The following is a 26558-nucleotide window of genomic DNA, read 5'->3' as shown; positions in this document are numbered from 1 at the left end:
CCCACTAAAAAGGAGAAATACAGACTAATTTCCCTGATGAACTTGGGTGCAAAAATCCTCAATAAGATACTAGCCAACTGTATCTAACAATACATTAAAAGAATTATTCACCACGACCAAGTAGGATTTATTCCTGGGATGCAGAGCTGGTTCAATATCCACTAATCAATCAATATGATATATCACATCAATAAAAGAAAGGATAAGAATCACACGATCCTCTCAATAGATGCAGAGAAAGCATTTGACAAAATACAGCATCCTTTACCCTCAAGAAAGTAAGAAGGATCATACCTCAAGATCTTAAAAGCCATATATGAAAGACCCACCACTAATATCATCCTCAATGCAGAAAAACTGAGAGCTTCCCCCAAAAGGTCAGGAACACGACAGGGATGTCCACTCTTGCCACTGTTATTCAACATAGTACTGGAAATCCTAGCCTCAGCAATCAGATAATACAAAGAAATAAAAGGCATCCAAATTGGCAAGGAGGAAGTCAAACTTTCACTCTTCACAGATGACATGATACTCTATATGGAAAACTTAAAAGATTTCACCAAAAAACTGCTCAAAGTGATCCATGAGTTCAGCAAAGTTGCAGGATATAAAATGCACAGAGATCAGTTGCATTCCTATACACCAATAATGAAGCAACAGAAAGGGAAATCAAGGAACTGATCCCATTTACAATTGCACCAAAAACCATAAAATACCTAGGAATAAACCTGACCAACGAGGTGAAAAATTTATACACTGAAAACTATAGAAAGCTTATGAAAGAAATTGAAGAAGACACACAAAAAAGGAAAAATATTCCATGCTCATGGATTGGAAGAACAAAATTGTTAAAGTGTCAACACTACCCAAGGCAATCTACATATTCAATGCAATCCCTATCAAAGTAACACCAGCATCCTTCACAGAGCTAAACAATTCTAAAATTTGTATAGAACCACAAAAGACCCTGAATAGCCAAAGAAATCCTGAAAAAGAAAGCCAAAACTGGAGGCATCACAATTCTGGACTTTAAGATGTATTACAAAGCTGTAATCATCAAGACAGTATGGTACTGTCACAAAAACAGACACTCAGGCCAATGGAACAGAATAGAAAACCCAGAAATGGATCCACAAACGTATGCGCAACTAATCTTTGACAAAGCAGGAAACATCCAATGGAATAAAGGTAGTCTCTGCAGCAAATGGTGTTGGGAAAGCTGGGCGGCGACATGCAGAAGAATGAACCTGGACCCCTTTCTTACACCTTACCCAAAATAAACTCAATGAGGACGAAAGACCTAAACTTAAGAAAGGAAGCCATGAAACCCGAGAGGAGAAAGCAGGCAAAAAACCCTCTTTGACCTCGGCCACAGCAACTTCTTACTCAAAACATCTCGGGGGCAAGAGAAACAAAAGCAAACATGAGCTATTGGGACCTCATCAAGATAAAAAGCTTCTGCACAGTGAAGGAAACAATCAGTAAAACTAAAAGGCAACCTACAGAATGGAAGAAGAATGGAAGAAGATATCTGCAAATGATATATCAGATAAAAGGTTAGTATCCAAAATCTATAAAGAACTTATCAAATTCAACATCCAAAAACACTTCTCCAGAGAAGGCATCCAGATGGTTAACAGACACGTGAAAAAATGCTCAACATCTCCCATCGTCAGTGAATTACAAATCAAAACCACAGTGAGAAACCATCTCACGCCTGTCAGAGTGGTTAAAATTAACAACTCAGGCAATGAGAGATGTTGGCAAAGATGCAGAGAAAGAGAAATCCTTTTGAACTGCTGGTGGGAATGCAAACAGGTGCAGCCGTTCTGGAAAACAGGATGGAGTTTCCTCAGAAAGGTAAAAATAGAGCTACTCTACAACCCAGCAATTGCACAACTAGGTATTTATCCAAGGGATACAGGTGTGGTGTTTCGAAGGGGCCACTTGCACCTCAATGTTTATAGCAGCTCTATCAACAATAGCCAAAGTATGGAAAGACCCCAAATGTCCATCGACAGATAAATGGATAAAGAAGTAAGATACACGCACACGCACATGCACACACACACACACACACAACAGTGTATTACTTTGAAAAGAAAGAAATCTTGCCATTTGCAATGACATGGATGGAGCTAGAGAGAATAATGCTAAGCGAAGTCAGTCAGAGAAAGACAAATACCGTATGATTTCACTCATGTATAGAATTTAAGATACAAAACAGCTGAGGGGCACCTGGGTGACTCAGTTTGTTAAGCGTCCAACTTCGGCTCAGGTCATGATCTCGCTGTTCATGAGTTCAAGCCCCATGTCGGGCTCTGTGCTGACAGCTCCGAACCTGGAGCTGCTTCGGACTCTGTGTCTCCCTCTCTCTTTGCCCCTCCCCTGCTCATGCTTTGTCTCTGTCTCAAAAAGAAATAAAACATTAAAAAAAAATACAAAACAGATGAACATAAGGAAGGGAAGCAAAAATAATATAAAAACAGTGAGGGGAACAAACATAAGAGACTATTAAATACGGAGAAGAAACTGAAGGTTGCTGAAGGGGCTGTAGGAGGGGGGATGGGCTGCATGGGTAAGGGGCACTGAGGGGGACACGTGTTGGGATGAGCACTGGGTGTTATACATTGGGGAAGAATCACTGGATTCTGCTCCTGAAATCATTATTGCACTACATCCTAACTAACTTGGATATAAATGTAAAAATTAATTAATTGAATTTAAAGAAATATCCACGGTTGCTCCCTGCCCCCTACATGCACAGCCTCCTCCACTGTCAGCACCACCCCCCCCTCCCCCCGGCACTAGAGTGGTACAGGTGTTACAACCGATGATCCCACACTGTCACATCATTTTCATATAAAGTCTTTAGTTTACATTACAAGTCACTCTTGGTGTTGTATATCTATGGGTTTGGACAAGTCTTTAATGTGAATGACCGACAGCTTTTTAATATTTCATCTGAAGCTTCTCTAAACTATTTGAGTTTTTAAAATCATGTAAGTTAATAGTCTGGTTAAAAAATAAGGAATAAGACGAACGGAAGACTCAGAAGTTTTCACAGTTTATTGTTTGCTGCATTAACCTACATGGTGCCTATAACTGGCCTTGCCCTTTGGAGGTTCCCGACAACCCAGGATATAAGTGAGACAAGTGAAAACTACATGTTCCTCCCATAATATTTGTTAATTAGGAGTCTCAAGGTTTTGCTTAGTTACCGTTATGGTCCGGGCTCCATGAGGAAAACAGAAACGACTCCTGTCTGTCATATATAAAGAGGCTAAATGTGGGAGACGATGTCAGGGAAGCTACTGCCACCAACTCCGGCCACAGCAGTGAGGCAGGGGCTCTCAAGAAGTTACCTGGAAGCTCGGGGCGCCTGGGGGGCTCAGTCGGTTAAGTGTCCGACTTTCGCTTAGGTCATGATCTCACAGTTTGTGGGTTCGGGCCCCGCGTCGGGCTCTGTGCTGACAGCTCAGAACCTGGAGCCTGTTTCAGTCTGTGACTCCCTCTCTCTCTGACCCTCCCCTGCTCACGCTGTCTCTCTCTCTCTCTCTCCTAGAAATAAAAAAAAAAAACAACATTAAAAAAAAAGTTATCTGGAAGCTGCCATGAAACTCACAGCTGCTCAGTTACCTGCCTGCCACTGCTTCTGGACAAGAGTGACGTCCCCTTTCAAAACTCGCCAGGAGCCGCTGATGAGCGACCTAAGCTGGAAACACCAGGCAAAGTCCATCTGGGAATCGCGGTCCCTGGCCTCTCCGGTGTGATGCCGAGACCGCAGCGGTGGGGGAGGAACAGGAGCGCCGTGACCCGTCCCACCCCGCTGCCCAAGGACTTTGGTAATGGCCTATTTGAAACAGTAACAGACAAAACTTCCACACAAAGGGCAGAACCGTGTGATATGGAGATCCATCCTCTCTCTTCTGATACCATTCTCTCCATGGGCCTCCCCCAGGCCGTGGGCAGTCAGGTGCCACGTGTGCAGAAGCAGGGGGCAGTCTGTTTGTCAGATCTTCGGAAAGTCTCTCTCCATGTCTGGCCTGGACATGTACCGGGTGAGCCTTGGAAGACCCTGCACTGGCCTCGTGAGCATCTTCCACCACCCGGGGAGCGTGGGCTTCCTACACCGACCCTATGCTCCCGAGCGGCTCTGTTCCATTTCCCAAGAGGTAATGAGGGCAATCTGCCAGCAAGGGAAGGGAACGAAAGCACAAGATATTCTGATCCCACCCCCACCCCCAACTCCCATCCTCCACCCACGGTCCGGAGAATTTTACGTTTTCCACTTTGTGACATTTAGCAAATAGAGAAAGGCTGCTTCTGGGCCTCAAAAAAGAGTTTCAGGGGAATGTCATCACCATCAATCATCTAAGTTCTAAAAAAGGTTTGGGGCACCTGGGTGGCTCAGTTGGTTGAGTGTCTGACTCTTGCTTTCAGCTCAGGTCATGATTCTAGGGTCGTGGGACTGAGCCCCAAGTCAGGCTCTGTGCTGAGTGTGGAGCCTGCTTACAATTCCTCCCCCACCCCCCACTCTCTCTCTAAAACAAAAACGTTCTTGGGTCACCTGTGCCCCGCCACTCCCCCACCTGCCACCCAGAAGCAGGAACCAGAGGAATGGCCATGAACTGGATTAAGATCTCTACTTCTGCTACTTTTGACATAAAAAAGAGAAACATTACCAGCAGAAGGCTGAGAAACCAGGGCAGATAATGTCTGAGTAGAACTATATTATCCTGGGTAAAAAATAAAAGGAAGGTCATTGAAAAACTCCCCTGAGGTTTCTCAGTTCTCAAGGTTTTATTTCACTTTCATTTAAAAACAACCAAACGTTTCATCCCCCTCAAAGCCAGAAGAATCCTACCAAGACAGGAAGAGTTTCGGACTCCCGGGCTCAGGGGACATCAGGCAACCAATAACGCCTCCCGAGAATCTGCTACCAATGATCTCCGCCAAACCCACGGCGGAGGGAGGAGGGCTTAGCTACACAACTGTGCTGTGGGGGCCGGGGTGGGGGCACAGGAGGAGACAGAGGATGCGCACCGAGCGTTCACGCTCTGCTGGGCTGGGCCTCAGAGGCGGGGCAGGCCTGCCCACGTCTAGGGCCTCACACCCAGGGCCGCCTTGAGGGAAGTCATCTACACCCGTGTGACACCATGCCTGGTCAGGTCAGCAACCCTCCCTCCTCGTCCTGATAGAAGATGGGCTCTGACAGCAGACTCACTCAAGTTCAGATGTGGGTCCCCGTGCTTCTGAGTTGTGGGAATTCAGGGAAGTTATTTGATCCTTTCTCGCAGTTTAGTTCTTGCAGCTGTGAACTGGGGAGGGCGCCTACCTCACGGGGTGGCCGGGCAAGCCCAGGCAGCGCATCCTACACAGCGCCTGGTCCCTAGAAAGACCCCGTGAGTCCAATACCTTTCAAAGCCACTCCAGCTCCCACTTCTCCCTCCCTCTGGGCCCCAGACATGCCAGGTCTCCCCAGCCTGGCAGCACAGTCCCTTCTCCCTATTGCTCTGCAAAGTGATGACTTTCAGGGATGCAGAAGGGTAGATCAAAGCCTTTGGGGACACTAAAAAGGCACCAGGCCTCCGTGGAGAGATGGCTGATTCCAGGTCCGGGGCAGTAAGATAAGCCTGGAACATCTGACCATCCCAGAAAATAAGGAAGCCCCCGAAGACAGCTGCTATTGTATCCAAAGGGTTAGCAGGGAACTTGAAGAGGCTCCAATGGGCCCAAGACGGGACGGTGTGAGCATTAAAGACCATAAGCACAACTGCAGGTGCGAAGCCTGCGAGTTCATGACACTACAAATCAACCGAAACCCCCTCAGTCACCCCTGGAAATGCTGGGGGGACAACTCGCTATTTTAAAAACTGGAAGGAATTAATCCTGCCCAACAACGATAACCACAGTAGCTGCTGTAAAAGTTCCCCTTTACGGAAGTGCCCCAGGACCACTCATGCGTTGCTGTCATCCGCAGCCCTACTGAGATCATGGGCCCAGGCTTCCGGCATCATGAAGAGAGACAGCACGTGCCTCTAGGCAGCACACGCAAGGGTCCTGCCCCTTCCCCCATAAAATACTCGAACCTAAGCCTCATGGAAGTCTCTAGAACTGATGACTCCATTGCAGGGAGTACAGGACCTGGGAGAACAGGTTAAATGACACAATACTGAAATCGGGAAAATCAGGACTACGGACATGTCTATGGGAAACAAAACAAAGAAACGGATCAGAGGGCGCTGCCTTCAAGGTGGCTGAGAGAAGCGCTCTCGGCGGTGCTGGTGGCTGGTGACGGAGCTTTGAGGGGGAAGGAGAATCGGTGAGATCTGACCGTACCTCTCCACGAATGCTAGTCAGTGTGACTTAATTTGAGGACGTCACCTAGCCTGACCAGGTGGCCCCGGTTACCATCATCCGTGCCTGCTGGTGCTGCCGCGAGGGAGTGTGACTCCGGCCACAAAAACACGAGACCAGCCCATAGGACGGAAGGCCAGCCAAGAACGAGAGGACTCGGAGACGACCAGAAGTCATCTCCCACTTAGACGACAGCTGCAGTGGCAGAAGCAGGCAGCAGGCACTGTTCCGGAACCCTGGAGGCTACAGAAGGCTGGGAACTTCTGGGACGACCTGGAGGTAAACGGCGGCTAACATCAGCCTCAGCAGGGTAGCAGCTGCCCAGCCGCCATCCTGCTCCCACGTGGGTTGGGGGGGAAAAAGGACTCCACCTCGCAAACACCAGGTGTCTGTGCCCCGACTGCGATCACTGCTCCCACTAAGGAGGCGCAGACCAGGAGGCCACAGCCACTGCTGTGGGCCTTCCCCCTGCAGAAGTGACTTCTTGGCGATTTAAAGGGCCGGGGCCTTTTTCCCTTTTTCCTCCCATTCATCTTCCTTCTTCCCCTTTTGGGAACCAGATATTAAAGACTACATTCAGGGGGGGCATTTGGGGGGCTCCGTTGGTCAAATGTCCGACTTCTGCTCAGGTCATGATCTCGAGGTTTGTGGGTTCAAGCTTCGCGTCGGACTCTGTGTTGACAGCTCAGAGCTTGAAACCTGCTTCGGATTCTGTGTCTCCTTCTCTCTCTGCCCTTCCCCCGCTCACGTTCTGTCCCTTTCTCAGAAATAAACAAACATTAAAAAAATTTTTTTAATAAAAAAGACCAGGACATTCAAAAACAGCTGCAGATGTGGGTAAAATTAGACCTTGACTGCACATGTCTGGGGAAAGGCTGAGAAAAGACCTGAAAAGACCTTAACCTGATGCCTCAGGTGGACCCTTGGCAGAGACAGCCCACAGCAATTTATTAAAAAGCAAAAACAATAAACAAAACTGGCAAGTTCTAGAGATGGTTTCTAGAGTTAGCACATTATGAGATTCAAATATCCAGTTTTCAACAACAACCCAAAAAAATCACAAGGGGGGCACCCGGGTGGCTCAGTCAGAGAGCACGTGACTCTGGATCTCATGGTAGAATTGAGTGTAGAGTTTGGTTTAAAAGGAAAAAAAATCACAAGATATACAAAGAAGCAAGAGAGCATGCCCCATATTCAAAGGAAATCAATCAATCAACAGAACCTGTCCCTGAGAAAGACCTGATCACAGACACACTAGACAGACTATAAAACGACGGTCTTAAAGATGCTCAAAAAACTAAAGGAAGATGTGGTGAAAGGCAAGAAGGTGATGAATGGACACAATGTAAATATCAATAAGAAGAATGAAAACCTTAAAAGAAACCAAAAAGAAACGCTGAAGCTGAAAAGTACCATAACTTGAAAATTCACTATCAAAGAGATTCAAAGTCAAATTTGAGCAGGTAGAAGAATCAATGGCATTGAAACAGGATAATGGCAATGATCAGGTCCAAGGAACAGGAAGGAAAGACTGAAGAAAAGTGAACAGAGCCTAGGGGTCCCAGGGGCGGCATCAAGCCGACCCCCACACACATGTGGGAATCCCAGAAGAGGAGAAAGAAAGGGGCAGAGAGAATATCTGAAGAAACAATGGCTGAAAACCTCCCAGATGGGATGAAATACATGAATATAAACATGCAAGCAGCGGGGAGCCTGGGTGGCTTAGTCGGTTAAGCGTCCGACTTTCGCTTAGGTCATGATCTCATGGTTCGTGGGTTCGAGCCCCGCGTCAGGCTCTGTGCTGACTGCCAGCTCAGAGCCTGGAGTCTGTTTCAGTCTGTGACTCCCTCTCTCTCTGACCCTCCCCTGCTCACGCTGTCTCTCTCTCTCTCTCCTAGAAAAAAAACCAAAAAACAAAACCATGCAAGCAGCTCAATGAGCTCTAAGTAAGATGAACACAGACACTAAAACACACTATAATCAAGCGTTTGAAAGACACAGAGAGTCTTCACAGTACCAAGAGAGCCACTCATCACATATATGGGATCCTCAGTAAGGCTGTCGGCAGATCCCCAAGAATTTTGGAGGCCCGAGGCAGTGGGCCAATGTATCCAAAGTGCTAAAAGAAGAAAACTGTCGGGGCGCCTGGGGGGCTCAGTCGGTTGAGCGTCCAACTTCGGCTCAGGTCATGATCTCACAGTTTGTGGGTTTGAGCCCCACATCAGGCTCTGTGCTGACAGCTCAGAGCCTGGAGCCTGCTTCCAATTCTGTGTCTCCCTCTCTCTCTGACCCTCCCTTGCCCACACCGTCTCTATCTCTCTCTCAAAAATAAATTTAAAAACATTAAAAAATTAAAAAACATTTTTTAAAAAGGAGAAAACAGTCAACCAAAAATCCTATATCTAGTAAAAACTGTCCTTCAAAAGTAAGGAAGAAATGAAGACACCTGCAGATAAACAAAAGCTGAGGGGTCTTGTTACAACTACATCTGCCGGGAGAAATGCCCTCGGAGCTCCACGAGGCAGAAGGGAAGGGCGCTAGTCAGTAGCCCGAAGCTGCGTAGAGAAATAAAGATCTCAGAAAAGGTAAATTCATGGGAAATCATGGAAGTTTTCTACATGATTTAAGAGACTATTATTTAAAAGAAAAACAAGTATTAGTCTAAAAGCCAGTATTATAGTAACTTCAGTTTATAACTCCAAGTCTTATTTTCTACATCATTTAAAGAAACAAATGTGTTTTTAAAAGTTTATTTACGGGGCGCCTGGGTGGCTTAGTCGGTTGAGCGTCCGACTTTCGCTTAGGTCATGATCTCGTGGTTCATGGGTTCGAGCCCCGCGTCGGGCTCTGTGCTGACAGCCAGCTCAGAGCCTGGAGCCTGCTTGGGATTCTGTCTCTCTCTCTCCTAGAAATAAATAAAAATGTTTAATAAAAAAAAATAAAAGTTTATTTACTTATTTTGAGAGAGAGAGAGAGCGAGGGGAGGGGTGGGGCAGAGAGAGAGAGAGAGACAGAATCCCAAGCAGGCTCCACACTGTCAGAACACAGCCCAATGCAGGGCTCGATTTCATGAACATGCAACCATGACCTGAGCTGAAATCAAGAGTCAGATACTCAACAGACTGAGACCCTCAGGAACCCCAAGAAACTAATGCATTGTTAGTTTGTGTTCCTGGGCACACATGGATAAACATATAATTTTGTGACGTCGACAACGGGGTGGGGACAGAACTGTAAAGAAGCAGAATTTTTGTAGGTTATTGAAGTTAAGCTGGTATAAATTCAAATTAGAGTGTTATAACTTTAGGTTGTGAAACATAATCGCTATGGTAACCACAAAGAAACTAGCTGTAGAATATGCACAAAAGAAATTAGAAAGGAATTTAAACATTACACACACATACACACAAAGTGGACCCAACCCAAAAGAAGACAGGAATGTGGGAAATAAGAGGCAGGGGATCATTAAGGCATATAGAAAAAAAATTAACAAAATGACGGAAATCCCTCCTTATCAGTAATTACTTTAAATGTAAATAGATTGGGGCGCCTGGGTGGCTNAAAAAAAAAATAAAAATAAAAAATAAATGTAAATAGATTAAACTCCCCAATCAAAAGACAGTTTGGAAGAATGAATAAAAACACATGATCCAACTACATGTTGTCTATAATGGACTTACTTTATTTTTTATTTATTTTTATTCTATATGATAATTATGTATATCATTTGTTTATATTATATTTATAATATACTTATAATTTAATTATAATTTAAGTTTTTATTTATATATATTTTATTTATTTATATTTTAATTAATTTATTTTTTAAGAAAGAGAAAACGTGAGCAGATGAGGGGCAGAGAGAGAGGGGACACAGAGTCCAAAGCAGGTGCTGAGCTGTCAGCACAGAGCCCGATACGGGACTCAAACCCTCAAACCGTGAGATCATGACGTGAGCCGAAGTCGGACACTCAACCAACTGAGTATAATGGGCTCACTTTAGATCCAAGGTACAAATAGAATGTAAGTGAAAAGATGAAAAAAAAGATTCCATGCAAATAGTAAACAAAAGTACAGCATTCGATGCAAAAACACCAAAAGGGATGGTTATTCTAATATCAGACAAAATGGGCTTTAAATCAAAAGGTCACAAGACACAAAGTAGGACAGGGGTGCCTGGGTGGCTCAGCTTGTTAAGCATCCGACTCTTGATTTCGGCTCAGGTCAACCTCTCATGGATGTGGGTTCAAGCCCCGTGTTGAACCCCACTTCAAGCTCTGCACTGAGCACGAAGCCTGCTTGGGATTCTCTCTCTCCCCCTCTCTCTCTGCCCCTCCTCCAGTTGTGCTCTCTCAAAAATAAAGAAACTTTTTTTTTTCTCTAGGAGAGAGAGAGAGAGAGAGACAGCATGAGCAGGGGAGGGTCAGAAAGAGAGGGAGATACAGACTCCGAAATAGGCTCCAGGCTCTGAGCTGGCAGTTAGAACAGAGCCCGACGCGGGGCTCGAACCCACGAACCGCGAGATCATGACCTAAGCGAAAGTTGGACGCTTAACCGACTAAGCCACCCAGGCGCCCCTAAAGAAACATTTTTTAAAAAAAGACACAAAGAAGGACATTATATATTAATAAAAGGCTCCATATGACAAGAAGACCTAACAACTATAAACATTTACACACTTAATGACAGGCCATCAAAATAATGAAGCAAAAACTGACAGAATTGAGGGGAGAAACAGTTGGAGGCTTCAGTACCCCGTTTACATAACAGATAGCAAAACGAGACAGAGGATGAGTGAGGAAGTAGAGACCACAGGACCTAACAGACAGTACGCCCCCAATGGCGGCCCTTCACACGCTCTCCTCCAGGCACACGCGGCCTTTCCCAGACCACATGCTGGGAAACAGACTGAATCTCAGTAGATTTTACAAGATAGATGTCACACAAAGTAACTTCTCCAACAACTATGGGTTGAAGTCAGAAATCGGAAACAGAAGGAAACTGGAAAATTCATTGAACTGTGGAACTGAAACAACAAATTTTTAAACAACCGATGGATCAAAGAAGAAACCACAGTAGAATTAGAACACTTAGAGACAAACAATGAAAGTGAAAACACAACACACCCAAACTTACAGGACACAGTGAAAGTAGTGCTAAGGAGAAAATGTATAGCTATAAACACATTTAAAAACGAGAAAGCTCTGGGGCACCTGGGTGGCTCAGTTGGTTAAGTGTCACACTTAATTTCAGCTCAGGTCATGATCCCAGAGTTGTGGGAACTGTGCTGAGCACGGAGACTGCTTAAGATTCATTCTCTCTCTCTCTCTCTGCCCCTCTCCTTGACTTGCTCTTTCTAAAAATAAACAAATATAAAAAACAAGAAAGATCTCAGGGGCTTCTGGATGACTCAGTTAAGTGTCCAACTTTGATACAGGTCATGATCTCATGGTTCAGGGGTTCTTCAGAAAAATCAACATGACTGATAAAACTTTAGCTAAATCGACTAAGAAAAAGAGAAGACTCAACTGACTAAAGTCAGACATGACAGTGAGATGTTACTGCTGATTCCACAGGGAAAAAAAAGGATTATAAGTTGTATTGGGGCGCCTGGGTGGCGCAGTCGGTTAAGCGTCCGACTTCAGCTCAGGTCACTGATCTCACGTCAGTCTCTCTCTCTCAAAAATATAGAAACATTAAAAAAAGAAATCTCCCAACAAAAAATGCCCTGCACCTGATGGCTCACTGGTGAATTCTACCAAACATTTAAAGAACTAATACCAATTCTTCTTAAGTTTTTTTTTAATGGAGTAAGAGGGAACACTTATTAGCTGATTCAGTGAAGCCAGCATTACCCTGATACCAAAGCCAGACAAAGACACTACAAGAAAACCACAGACCAGTATCTCTTATGAACCTCGATGAAAAAGTGCTCAGCAAAATACTAGCAAATGAAATCCAGCAGCGTATTAAATGGATCATACACCATGACTAAGTAAGATCTACTCCTAGGATGCAAAGGTGTTTTAACATATGAAAAAACTGATCAGTGTAATACACCACATTAAAGAAATGAAGGGGAAAAATCACATGATCATCTCAATTGATACAGAAATAACACTGAACAAAATTCAACACCCTTTCATGATTAAAAAAAACACTAAAAAGAGTAGGAGGGAACTACCTCAACATAATAAAAGCCACAGATGGAAAACCAGTAGCAAACATCATACTCAATGGTAAAGGATTGAAAGCTTTTCCTCTAAGTTCAGGAACAAGGCAAGGACGCCTGCCCTCACCATTTCTAGTCAACATAGTACTGGAAGTTCTAACGAGAGCAATAAGGCAAGAAAAAAAAAAAAAAAGCATCCTAATTGGAAAGGGAGAAGCAGAAGTATCTGTCTGCAGATGATCTGACCTTATATGGAGAAAACCCTAAAGGTTCCACAAAAATACTGTTAGAATAAATGAATTCAGCAAAGTAGCGGGACACAAAGTCAACATGCAAAAATCAGTTGCATTTCTATCCACTAACAATGAATGATCTGAAAAGTAAATAATGGAAACAATTGCATTTATTTAATGTGGGTTTTTTAAAATTTATTTTGAGAGAGACAGAGCACAAGTAGGGGAGGGGCAGAGAGAGAGGGAGACACAGAATCCGAAGCAGGTTCCAGGCTCTGAGCTGTCAGCACAGAGCCCAAACCCGCGAATGGTGAGATCATGACCTGAGCTGAAGCCGGATGCTCAACCAACTGAGCCACCCAGGCACCCCAGAAACAATTCCATTTAAAAAAGCATCAAAAAGAATACTTAAAAGTTAGTTGAAAAGGTGAAAGACTTGTAAAATAAAAAGTACAAAACACTGCTGAAAGAAATTAAAGATGACGTAAATAGACATTAACACATTCCTTGTTCATGGATTGGAAGACTTAATACTAAAATATCAATACTACCCAGGTTGATTTACAGATTCAGTGAAATCCTAATCAACATCCCAGTGATGTTTTTTGTGGAAATAGAAAATCCCATCCTAAAATTCATATGGAACTTCAAGGAACCCCCAATAGCCAAAACAACCCTGAAAAAGAATGAACCGGGGGGAAAAAAAAAGAAAAAGAATGAACGGAACTGGAAGATTCACACTTCCTCACTTAAAACTGACCACAAAGCTATAGTAATCAAAATAACATGGTACTGGCATAAAGACAGACATAGAAACAAATGGAACAGAATAAAAAGCCCAGAAATAAACCCTCACATCTAAGGTCAAATGATTCTTAACAAGGATGCCAAAACCACTTAATGAGGAAAGAACAATCTTTTCAACGAATGATGCTGGGAAGGTAGAAATCCTTATACATTCTTTTGAATGAAGTTGGACTCTTACACCATATAAAACATCACATCAAAGTTAATCAGGGACGGCTGGGTGGCTCAGTTGACCGTCCGACTTGGTTTTGGCTTGGGTCATGATCTCACAGTTTGTGGGTTCGAGTCCCACCTGCTTAGGATTCTCAGTCTCTCCTGCTCTCTCTGCCCCTCCCCCCAACTCATGTATGCCTGCTGCCCCTTGCCCGCTCAGGTGTGCACTCTCTCTCTCTTAAAATAAATCAATAAACTTTAAAAAATGTTAAAGACCTTATCTTTCTCTTTCTGACTTCTTTCATTTAGCATTATACCCTCTAGGTCTACCCATGTTGTTGCAAATGGCAAGATCCATACTTTTTATGGCTGAGTAATATTCCATTTTATGTACATACCACATCTTCTTTACCTGTGCATCTACTGATGGACACTCGGGTGCTTCCACATCTTGGCTATTGTAAACAATGCTACAATAAGCATATGATTTCACTCATGTATGGAATTTCAGAAACAAAACACATGAAGAAAAAAAAGTGACAAATTAAAAACTCTTAAATATGAAGAACTGCCAAAGGGGAGCTGGCGGGGGGATGGGTGAAATGAAGGGGATTAAGAATACATGTATTGTGAGTCACCGCATCTCTTAGTCTGACTTCATGCCAGAGGGAGTTAACAGAATTTCACCACTTCTTGCTCAAGAACTTAATGAGGCTCCTATGATGTTACCCAACAAGAAACCACCTGCGTCTTGGGGTGAGTTTGGTTGTGCAGAACCATCTTAAACACTGCAGCGCGTCTTCACGGTCCTGACCTGCCACGTACTAAAAGCCAGAAGCACAACCTACCCTCTTCGCTGGAACACCAAGGATCCTTCCAAACGTTTCTGCGCACCCCTAGGAGGACGGCCCTGCCCCAAGGTTAGGACCTGAACGTGAAACCAGAAGATAGTCTAATGTTAAGTTTACCCTTCCCTGCCTCCAAACGCTCAGACTTACATCTTCCCTTATTTGGACGGTGTTTGAGCCACTCCAGGAGTATAAGTTCTATTTTGGCTAAAAGGCCGCCACCACTTTCTGGCTGGGTGACCTTGAACAAGCTAGCTAAACTGACAGAACTTCAGTTTCATCTGCGAAGTAGGGAGGAGGCTCACTTAAGTCAGAGGAGTCAGCTCTAGTGCAGAGTTCCTTCCTGAGCTTCCCCGCCCTCTCCCTTTCCTCGTGGCTCGGAGAACACGGGGAGGTCCCTGCCTCATTTCCTCACCACAAGGTTACGGAGTGAGGATGTGCAAAGAAACAAAGCCTGTGGGGAACGGTGGAGTCCCAGCTTCAGTGTAACGACCTCTGATGGTGCAGATGGAGAGGTGGGTGCTTGGCTCCTGGCAGGATATGTGGGTGGCTTTCCAATGTTATAAGGAGAATCTTGTTCACACCGGCGCTCAGCACCATTTGGGTTTACCAAGCATGAAATAGAAGTCTTGGCCATTTTGCAGTATCTTGTACATTAAGATCCCTTAATAATTTACAGAAGGTAGTAACATCAAACACACAATTTTACTTAGAGCAAATAAAACAGACTCACTTTAAAGAAAAGTACACTTATTGTGATGAGCACCGAGTAATGTATAGAATTTCTGAGTCATATTGTACACCTGAAGCTAATATAACACTGTAAGTTAGTTAGACTGCAATTAAAAATTTTAATCAAAGGCCTAAATGTAAGACCTAAAACAGTAAAACTCTTAGAAGAAAATATTGGGCAAAAAAGTTCACAGCATTGGATTTGACAACGATGTCTTGGATAGGACACCAAAGGCTTAGGCAACAATTTTAAAAATGACTGAGGTGCCTGGGGGGCTCAGGTGGTTGAGCGTCTGACTTCAGCTCAGGTCATGATCTCCAACTCGCAATTCGTGAGTTTGAGCCCCGCATCAGGCTCTGTTCTCTGTCCACAGCCCCACCCCCCCCCCCCCCGCCTGCTCACACTCTCTCTCACACAAATTAACATTTAAAAATTTTTTTTAATAAAAAATGATTTAAAAATGGCTTCAATAGGCATTTCTCCAAAGAAGACATATAAATGGCCAATAAGTACACGAAAAGACACTCAACATCACTAATTAGCAGGGAGACGCATATCAAAACTAGAATAAGATACTGACTCACACTCATTAGAATGGCTGCTATCAAAAAACCAGAAAGTTACAAGTGTTGATGAGAATGTAGAGAGATGGGAAGCTGGGTGCACTGCTGGGGGGAATGTAAAAATGACAGAGCTGCTCGGGGAAACGGTATGGCGGTTCCTCAAAACCTTAAAACTAGAATTAACATGTGACCCGGAAATTTCACTTTTGGGTACAGACCCCAAAGAATCGAAAGCAGGGTCTCAACGAGCTGTCCGTACACCCTTGTTCATAGCAGCTTCATTCGTGATAGACAACATGTGGAAACAACCTGGGTCACCATCGGCGGGTGGACGGATAAGCAAGATGGGATGGATACACATGACAGAATACTATTCAGTTTTAAAAGGGAAGGAAATCTGCCATATGCTACAACATGAGTGAACCTTGAGGACACTGTGTGGAGTGAAGTGAGCCAAACATCGTATGCTTCTACTTGCATGAGGTGCTTGGAGTAGGCCAGGCTGTACAGACAGCAAGTAGGACGGTGGTTGCTGGGGTGAGGGGATGGGAGATTCTCGTTTAGTGGGTACAGATTTTTAGTTCTGAAAAGTGAAGAGAGTTCTAACTTAAATAAAACAACAACTATATATGTAAAAAAAAGGGGGGGGGCACCTGAGTGGCTCAGCTGGTTAAGCATCCAACTCTTGACTTCTGGCTCAGGTCAGGATGTCATGGCTCCTGAGTTCAAGCCCCAAGCTGGGCTCTGCACTGACAGTGCACAGCCTGCTTGGGATTCTCTCTCTCTTTCTGCCCTGCCTCTCTGCCGCTCATGCTCTCTTTCTCTCTCAAAATAACTAAATAAACTTAAAAAAAAAACAACTATGAAAAGAGCTCTGGGGGCATCTGGGTGGCTCAGCTGGTTAAGCACCCAACTCTTTGGTTCAAGTCATGATCTCACGGTTTGTGAGATCAAGCCCCAAGTGGGCTGTGCACTGACAGCGTGGAGCCTGCTTGCGATTCTCACTCTCCCTTACTCTCTGCCCCTTCCCTGCTTTCTCTCTCTCTCAAAATAAATAAACATTAAAAAAAAAAAGAATCCTGGAGATGCAGGGTGGTGATGCTCATACAGCATTGTGTACGTGCTTAATGTCTCTGAACTGTATACTTAGAAATAGGTAAGATGGTAAATTTTATGTGTATTTTACTACAATAAAAAATTGAGGGGAAAACACAATTCTCGAGAACCTGAAAGACAATAATGGAATGCTTAAGTCATGGGAATAAAAGGCACAGAATAAGGAATATAAGTCAATGATGCTGTAATAGTAACAACTGGGGACAGACGAAGTGACACTTGTGCTGAGCAGAGCATCTCGTAGATTGTCCCATCACTAAGGTGTACACGGGAAACTAATATAACATTGTGTGTCAACTGCACTCAATCCGAGCTGTCAGCACAGAGCCTGATGTGGGGCCTGAACCCAGGAACCACGAGATCATGACCTGAGCCAAAGTCGGACACTTAACTGACTGAGCCACCCAGGCGCCCTACGACTAAAAAAAAATTTTTTTAAAGAACATGAAAGACAAGAAAAGATCAAAGAATTCTTCTGAACTACAGACTCTAAAAAGGAGCCTTGACAATCTCATGCTACACGACTTCCTAGACAGAGTCCTGGACCAGAGAGGAGAAAAAGCCACTGTGGGGCGGCTGCTGAAACCTGGACGGGCTCTGTGAACTGGAGGTTAATGTTGCACAAAGCCTGGTTTCTAGGCTTGGAGGCTGGTGCGCTGGTGACGTAGGACAGTCTGTTTGCGAGACGTGCATGCTAGAGTGTTCTGTGGCACTGAACCATCACGTCTGCAATTGGCTCTCCAAACGTGGAGGCGGCGGCTAGAGAGAGGACAATGGGGCAGACAGTGTGATATAGTAAAGCTGGGCATCAGGTGAGGGGCGGGAGGGAGTTCTTCGCACACACCTGGAGGCATGCTGATGAAGGTCTCCGGGCCCAGTGCATCAGCCCATTGCATGGTCCGTTCTTTCTCCGCAAGGGCTCGGGCGCGGGCCTGAATAATATGCGTCTCCAACATTTCAATCTCATCCAGCCGCTGCTTGTAGAGCTCCCGAATCTGACAGGTAGACCATCAAATGCACAGAAACATGGTGAGATCACAGAGCTGAACTCCCCACCCCCCCCCGCCCCCCAGCCTCTGGCTTCCTGGGAAACCGCAGTCGCAGGACTGTGGTGACCATCGGTCCCGCCCAGCAGGTGTGAGAACTGAGACCCACAGAGGGAAATGCCTTAAAGGTTTCACAGTAAAGTCAGGAGAAGAGCCAAGCCTGAGGCCCGCCCCTGCCCCCAGGGCGGACAGGCCTGCACGCGCAGGCGCCCCCTCAAGGCGGGACTCGCTGCCCAGGAGAGGAGNAGCCGCCCCTTCAGAGCCACCGCCCCTTCAGAGCCACCGCCCCTTCAGAGCCGCCGCCCCTTCAGAGCCGCCGCCCCTTCAGAGCCGCCCCTTCAGAGCCGCCCCTTCAGAGCCACCGCCCCTTCAGAGCCCACCCTTCAGAGCTGCCCCTTCAGAGCCGCCCCTTCAGAGCCGCCCACCCTTCAGAGCTGCCCCTTCGGAGCTGACGACCCTTCAGAGCCGAGCGCGGCTGCTGGAAAGCGCCCCTGCGAGGCTCCTGTTTGGGCTTCCTCAGCAGCGCTTTCCTCCCGGCGCAGGTGAGGAGCAGGTGGTGCCCCAGGGCCTGGGCGCGTCCTCAAGTCTGGACACGGAAGGCCTAGGTCCCCACTGTGGTTTGAGATAGGAACACGGGCACCCCGACAGGGGCGACTTTTAGCTGCATGGCCTCCAGGGAACAGCCACTGAGCTACCTGCCGGGTGCCTGTAGTCACAGACGCGGTACGCAACTGTGCGCGTGCACGTGGGGGCGGAGAGGGGCCGCCACAGGCACGGCCTCCCGCGGGCGTGAACGGCACCCCCGGGGCCCAGCGCCCGGCAGGGGCAGGCGTCCGTCCAGCGGCTGGGTCGTGTGGGAACCCCCCCTCTCGGGGTGCGCGCTGGGACCCCCGCGCCCCCGGCGAGGCGCGCCCGGGCCGCTTACCCGCTGCAGCTCGTCCACGAACGCCTCGTGGCGCGCATGCTCGCTGCCGCGGGCCTTGATCAGGTTCGCGCTCAGGTGCTCGCCGATCACCTCGCCGGCGTACAGGCCGCGGAAGAGGCCGCAGAGCAGGTGCGAGATGTCCTGGGAGCGCANGCACTTCCGCTTCCGGCCGCGCCTCTTCCGCCTTGCCCCCCCTTCGGCGGCGTCGCGGGAGCGAGCCCAGCGCGAGACACCGCCGGGCGGCCCGGGTGCGAAGCCTGCTTCCCAAAGACCCTCTTCATCCGTTCATTCTCCTGTTTGTTAAGCGATTATTAATTCGCTCATTTATTATTTGTGGTATAAAGATTCTATTTCAAGTCTGTGTTGGAGCTGAAAATACCAAAGGAAGTAAGATGCTGCTTCTGCCCTCAGTCGCGCGCGCACGTGTGTGTGTGTGTGTGTGTGTGTGAGAGAGAGAGAGAGAGAGAGAGACAGACGGACAGACGGACAGACCTGGAGGTGATGAGCAGGGAGCGACCTGGAAAACGGGGCTAGTCTCAGTGGGTTAAGCCCAAGGTGGCGATAAGCGTTGGTTATCGGGCAACCACAAAAGACAGGACTTCCTTCTGCAGAGGGGGCGTAAACAGTGGCTTTTTGGACGAAGTGAAGACCGGGCAGAGATTTTTTTTTTTTTAAATCACCATCATTAGTCATCAAGGAAGTGGAAACTATAACCACAGCGCCGTACCACGACACGCTTAGAATGTCAGGAAGTTCAATAAATGTGCCAAATGCGCACTGGTGCAGCTGCGGGGGAACCGAATTCTCGCGTTGCCGTGGAGTACGAACTCGGACGGCGACTCTGGAAAACGGTGTGGCGGTTCCTTAGCACGTTGCAGATACGGCAGGCCCACGCCTAGTGTTTTCCGGAGGGAAATGAAAACTGCGGCACACAAAACCCTGTACCAAACGTTTACGGTGGCTTTATCCTTCACCCCCACACCTGGAAAAAACCCACGTCCTGTGCGCTGCCTGGAGGTACATCGCGGTGCGTCTATACGGCAAACACCCCAGCCCTGAAGGGGAAACACACTCCTGATGCAACAGCAGAGAGGAGTATCAGACGAATTATGCCAGGTAGAAGAAAGCATTCTCAAAAGGCTGTTTACAGAATGGTTTCACTTTTAGGACCTCCTTGAGAGTGCAAACCCGAAAACTCATCAGTGGTGGCCGGAAGCTGTCCTGGAAAGTCGCGCTGTCTCCCAAGGAACCTGAGGAAATTCCTTGGGACGAGGGAGCTGTTCCTTATTGTGTGGCGGTCACACAACTGTATGGCTTTGTCAAACCTCGCAGGACTACACAGGATAAATATTACTGTAGACAAATTATGCTCCGGTTTTTTAAACAGTGAAGGAAAAAGAATAAGTAGGAATAAGCCAGGGGAGGAGGAAAAGGGACACTCCGGGCAGAGGGAACCCAGCGTACCAAAGCCAGGCGAGAGCTCTGCATGTGGGGGGAAGCGAAGAAGTGCAGGAGTGGGAGTCAGAGTCTGAGCAGGGGGAATGGAGCTGAGCGGCGAGGTCCAGACCATACGCCGGCTTGTAGGCAGCATCAGGGAATTTGAACTTGGCTCTGAGCACAGGAGAAGGGCCATCAGGGGTCCTTGGGTGGGGGGGTGTCCTGGTGAGCTCCATGGCTTGCTGAGATCGCTCTGATTGCTGAAGGAACAGCCTGGAGGGAAGCAAGAGGCTTCAGGACAATGGATCAGGGAATGATCGCAGAGGTTAGGAGAGAGACGGATTAGGAGTTTGGTTCAGGGAGAGGAACTGATTGGAGACAAGTAAATGGGAGAATTCACAAGACCTGCTGACCGATAGAGGAAGGAAGAAAGAAGAGCCCAGAATGACGCCCAATAACCTGTGTGTGCGGGGGTGGCAGGGAATCCTCTCCACTGAAATGGGGAGGGGGTTCACGCTTGTCCGGGACAGCCCTTGACATCACGCAGACTGGCGTCAGCGCACGCTGGCTTCTGCTCACTGCTGATACAGCTGGCTGCTCCTTCCTCCCCGGGGGAGCCCGCGGGCCCCACAGCCGAAACCCTTCACTCCCTGAGATGAGCCGCGGGGCACTTGCCCACGACATGGGCCACTTCTGCTTCTCTTCCGTGGACCTGGCTCCCTTATCTGTCCTTTCCAGTACCTTCCCAGTCCTCAGAAGGCCCTGCTCTGGGTCTCTCCCCCAGCTGCATCCTGCACAGAGTGAGGAGACCGTGCCCAGCCTCCAGGTACCTGGGGCCCCAGAGTTATTTGCTGAAACACCCTGAGCCCATTGACAGGTCCTCCGGTGCAGGCCTCTCTTTTCTTTTTCTTTTTTTATACACATTATTTTTTTTCAGTAGGCTTCACACCCAGTACAGAGCCCAACGCGGGGCTGGAGCTCACGACCCTGCGACCCCCACCTGAGCTGAGATCGAGAACAGCGATCAGAGCAGCTAACCAACTGAGCCACCCAGGGGCCACCACAGGCTTCTTTTTGAAAGCCTCCTCCTGTCGCTGACCCGGGTGTGCACCGAGGAGCAGGTCTGGTGGGAAGTGGGAGGTGGGCCGAGCCTGGGCGCCCGGCTGGTTTGTCCGGTTACCCAGTTACCCGCACGCATGCAGAGCCCCAGGGCTGCGGGTGGGACGAGGAGCGGTCGGGGGTGGGGGGGGCACTGCTCTGGTGTTAGCAAGTCTTGTTGCTTAGAAGTAGTCCTTGTGGGGGCTCCCTGGTCCCCTTCCCAGCCTTGGGGAGAGACAGGACAGTGACTTCTTGCCATCACATTTGGCCTCTCGATGCTGCCTCCAGACGGCCTCAGAGCATCTCCCAGGGGCTCTGCCCCAGCCTGGGAGAGTTCTCCCCTTTTCCGTGGCCCCTCCCACCCTCTGGCTCCAGCCCCTCTGCCCTATCCAGGCTGCGGTCTCCAGGACCAGCGGCCACTCCTCCGTCGTCGTCATCCTCGGCCTTTCAGCACTGCCTGCCGCCGCCTCGTCCTCTCTGGCCTTGCTCTCCCTCCTCTCCTCTGCCTCCATCTCCATCCTGTCCCTCGGCGACTGGCCTCTCTCTGCCTGAGAAGCTGGGTTCATCCCTGATTCGGCCTCCAGCATTCAGCTTCCGTTTGCCCTCTGACTGAACGAACTAAGTGAATGGTTAGTCTCTTTCTCTCTCTCTCTCTCTCTGTCTGTCTCAGAAATAAAGCATTAAAAAAAATCTTAGAGTATTTATTCAGGTGCCCACTAAAGAACTTCACCTTGTACAATGTTTTTGTTTGGTTTTGGTTTTGAAGTGTATCATTTATTTTGAAGGAGATAGAGAAAGAGCACAAGGAGAGGGAGGAACAGAGAGAGCAGGGGAGAGAGAATCCCAAGCAGGCTCCGCACTGTCAGCACAGACCCCGATGCAGGGCTCCATCTGATGAGCAGTGAGGTCATGACCTGAGCCGAAATCAAGAGTTGGACGCTTAACCGACTGAGCCACTCAAGCCCCCTTTACCTTGTACAGTGTTTCTGTATGTAATATACAGATAATGTCACAGAATTAGATAATAATATAATATGGAATTAGAATTGCTTAGCCAGAAGGTGTGTACTTGTTAATATTTGAGATACTGCCACACAGCCCTCCAGAAACATTATCCCAGAGTAGATTTCCACCAGCGTTACATGAGAGCTGATGGGCGTTTTCAACATGTTTTCAGCCACATTCCAAATTTTATTCTCAGTCAGCATCTCCCTCCAAAACTCCAGATTTGTACATCCATCATGCACTTGAAAGGTCACCTTGGCTCTCTGAAGATGTCTCAAACTTAGTATGTTCAGAATAGAGCCACTCGGCTAACTCGGCCTTCCCCATCTCAGTTATTGGGAACTCCTTCCTGGGGCCCCGAGGAAAGCTTGGAATCATCCGGACTCCTCTCTTTATCACACAGGCCCCACTGGTAATTCCTGCCGGCTCCCCGGTCAGACTCCATCCAGAACCCTACCGCTTCTCATGACCTCCACGCCTCCCGCCAAGGTCTGAGCCACCATCTGCCTCACCTGATTCCTGCGCGAGCCTCGCCGCCCGGCTCCCTGCGTCAGCCCTGGTCCCTCCATGATACTCCTTCCTGCAGCCAGAGTGACTCCTTTAAAACATGGGTTGGATCGTGTCCCTCTTTGACTTGAAATCTTCCAAGTGCTCCCCATCTCTCCCAGCGTAAAAGTGGAAAGGAAAACCCTTAGAAGGCCCAGCAGAACCTGGTCCCCATTACCTCTGGTCTCTTCTCGTTATCTCTCCCAGCCATACTCCTGCCTCAGGGCCTTGACACTGCCTGTCCCTTCTGCCTAGAATCCTCTTCCCCAGATATCTCCGAATGGCTCTCTTACACATCTTTGCTCAAAGGTCAGTTTCCCTGTAAGGTCCAACCCATTTAAAATGTAACTGTCTCCCTTCCAGAATTCCCTCACCCTACACACTTTGTAATACACAGTTCACTTCTTATGTTTATTATAGTGTCTCCTTTTGTTCTGTGAGAAGGTAAGCTCCCAAGGACAGGGGTTGGAGTGTACTCTGTTCACTGAGATTCCCGAGCGTCTAGAACAGTGCCGGGCACAGAGGAGGCGCCCAATAAATATTTGTTGAACAAATAAAATAGCAGAGTGGGGTCTTCTCCAGTTCAGAGATGAAAGTGTGCCCCTCCCTCACCGGAGGGTCCCCTGAGTGTCCCCCACACTTGTAGGATCGTACTGGGTTGGGGCACGCGTTGGAACTTAGTCCACAGTGAAATAAACATCACGGGTATGTTCACAAACGAATACACAATAAAAATCTCACGAACACAATTATGGAAAAGTGACCCAGGTCGCCCCCTATCATCCGAGGATTACCCATGGGCCCTGACACCTGCGGTCCGGCCCACAGCCTGGCTCCCTGCCCATCAGTACTGTCTTCCCGGCGAGTCTGAGCGCCCGCACTTGTCACCGCTGCTTCCTTGGGAGCGGCCGCCTTCACTTTTCCTCCCAGTGCTCCGGGTGTGGGTCCAGGACCCTCCAGAGTGGGGCTCAGATGGGGCTGGGCTCCGTGGAGGGGGCCAGGCAGGGGACACCGGTGGGGAGGGATTCCAGTGTATGTCTGTCCAGCAGGCACTTGCTTGTACCACGTAGGGGACAGCTGTCATTTCAGCCGACTCCAAAGGAAACTGCGGCTCTGGAATGCGGAGCTCACAGACATGAAGGGGCTGCTCAAAGCCTCACGGCAGGAAACACAGAGCCCGTTCAAGCAGCGCCTCGTCTGGAGCCCAGGGATGAGCCCTGGGATGGGGGCTTCAAAGTCCAGGAGGGACAGACTCACCCTCCTCCGCCTCACCTACTCAAGCTTGTCTAGATTTGCATTTCTGGGGGACAGGTTGGGCAGGGCCTGTCCTAAACACAGAGGAGCCTGACAGTCCTGAAAGGTGACATTCAGGCTTTGATCCTCCCCCTCCCCAGGCCTCTCGAGTGGAGAGTGGTGGAGGGGCCAGGGGAAGCGCCTGGAGGTAGGCGCGACCCTAACCCTAGGGCTCACTAGGGCCCCTGTCTCCAGTCATCCCAGAAGCCCCTTCTCCTGCACGCACCCCTCCCCCACACACACTGGAGCCAGGACGGTCAGCTGAGGCGGAGAGATGCCACGGGGCGGCATGGCTGGGCACGCGTGGCCCCTCTGCACGCTAACGAGCCTGCCAGTCCTGTGAGCCACCAGGGTCTCGGGGCATCTTGAAGAGGAAACGGAGAGCTGGGTTTCGGGGAGGGCAATTAAGGTGCCAGGCCAGGTCTGGGCCCACGGAGGGCCCTGCTTGTGTAGGGCAGAGGTTTGTGGTCAGGCACAAAGCCTCATGCTAGGCCCTGCCCACTCCCCCAAAGGCGCATAGTCACAGTGCCCGCGCAGGCTGGCACCCGGCAGAGGCCGGCGGAGTGCCTGTGAGGGAGGGCGGGACAGGCAGAGAGGTGAGGACACACTGGGGTGGAGGCTGACCCTCGGGTCAGGGCAGCGGCCTGGTTGCTCTGTGCAGGGCGTTGCCCGGCCCGCTTTTCTGGCAGAGCCTGGTCGAGTGTGCCAACTCTGAGTCAGCCTTGCCCGCCAGCCTCGGGAGGGGGCTTCAGGTCGTCTGCCCGCAGGAGCCTGGAAGAGGGCCTGAGTGGGGCCGGCCTGGGCACGTAAAGGGAGAGGCCGGCGACAGCCCCCACCGGGGGCACCTGGGGCAGAGGGAGAGGCGAGGGCCCCCAACAACGCTTGGAGCCTGGGGCTCAGAGCCGGGAGGTGACGTGAATAAATAGGAATGACGCTTGAGCTGCGGCCAAGGCAACTGCTGGTGTCGGAATGTCAGCGGGTCCCTGCCTGGGAAGAGGAGCGGGGCTGGGGGGGCCTGACTCGCTGAGCGCTGAGCGGAGGGTATGGTGGCCCCGGAAAGGCAGAGCCCCCAGAGGGCAGGCCTGGGGACACACATCCTAGCAGACTGAGAGACAAGGATAGGCGGGCGTGGCCCCTCACCCACCCTGCCCCCAGGCTCGTCCCTGACTGGGAGGGAAAGCAGAGGGCTCCACAGGCGGGGGGGTGGAGGGGGGGGGGGGGGTCCTACTCAAGGACAGGACCACTGCAGGCAGAGCCAGATGGAGGACTAGGCCTTCTCTATGTGGAGGAGGCACAGGCAGGGAGGGGCTCCCCAAAGTCCCACCTTATGACCCAGTGTCGACCGTCAGAACAGTGAGATCTGCCCTCTGCTTACATCCCTGCCCGAGGTAGAGGCCCGCTGCCGGAAAGAGGAAGGGTTAGGGTGAGCCAGGCCTCCTCCTCCTCCTCTTCCAAAGGGGTCCAGCTGGCTTCTGCCAGACTCTCACATCGCCCCGGAAGCCCGGGTCATTCACCGGTAGGCCCAGCACCCTTCATCCTGGGGGGCCTCCTGGGAGCTCTCCCAAAGGGCGATGGCAGGAGTCCTGGACTTCCTGTGGGGTATCTGGGTCCCCTACCCCGAGGGTGTCTGGGTTGCCAGAGTTGAGGGGAAACAGGGACGGCAGGGGCCTCTTGTTCAGACAGCCCCTTGGGAGGCTCCCCAAAGAGGGGCCCCTGGAGATGGAACCCCACGCTAGGTCGTCCCTCCACCCTACTGCACAGGTCGCCAGGAGGCCGGGGTGTGGGAGGCGCACGGTGAGCCCCCTGCATCCAATTGCTGTAAGCTTTCCCTGCCGAGCCCCAGCCCCCACCAAAGGCGCTCTTGGGGTTAGAAACTTCCCACTGGGCGAGGAGGAGGGCCCCTCTCCGAGGACCCCCTAACCCGTGCACCCATTCTGCAGAGGGGAAAGCGGAGCTCGGGGGTGGGGGACCTCCGCGGGCCGCCTGCACGCCCGGGCTCCCTGTCGCAGCAGCCTGGCTGGGCGTCGGAAGTTACGCGATCCTTTCCGCAGAATGACGCCCGATTCTTTGGAGCATCACCCCAACCCTGGCGAGGCGCGTCCAAGCAGGGCGTGGGGCAGGGCCGCCCGCAGTAATGACAGGGCCCGCGGCCTGTGGGTGGCGGCGGCGGAGCCCGCGGGAGGCATCCGGCTATTTCTGGGCGGGACGCGCCCACTAGCCCGG

General features: G+C 49.4%; 1 protein-coding gene and 1 long non-coding RNA gene across 2 annotated transcripts in view; one reads left to right on the top strand and one right to left on the bottom strand.

Moving 5' to 3' along the window:
- The window catches only part of DLEC1 (DLEC1 cilia and flagella associated protein), a 69182-nt gene extending 48656 nt beyond the window's left edge, over nt 1-20526 (bottom strand). Inside the window, 4 exon segments of the mRNA XM_077774008.1 lie at nt 17830-17980; nt 18957-19213; nt 19735-19878; nt 20421-20526. Coding sequence (XP_077630134.1) covers nt 17830-17980; nt 18957-19213; nt 19735-19878; nt 20421-20526 — 658 coding nt within the window.
- Nucleotides 20527-21696: 1170 nt separating this feature from the next.
- On the top strand, nt 21697-23450 carry LOC144239809 (uncharacterized). The gene is made up of 2 exons (XR_013337493.1): nt 21697-22120; nt 22900-23450. It is a non-coding gene; the product is annotated as an uncharacterized LOC144239809 (long non-coding RNA).
- The last annotated feature ends 3108 nt before the right edge of the window (nt 23451-26558 follow it).

Source organism: Crocuta crocuta, unplaced genomic scaffold (assembly GCF_008692635.1).
Source record: "Crocuta crocuta isolate KB4526 unplaced genomic scaffold, BGI_CrCroc_1.0 scaffold541, whole genome shotgun sequence".
In the NCBI taxonomy this organism is placed as follows: domain Eukaryota; kingdom Metazoa; phylum Chordata; class Mammalia; order Carnivora; family Hyaenidae; genus Crocuta; species Crocuta crocuta.
Note: the sequence above shows the minus strand (reverse complement) of the source record. Positions and strands in the feature narration are given on the sequence as shown.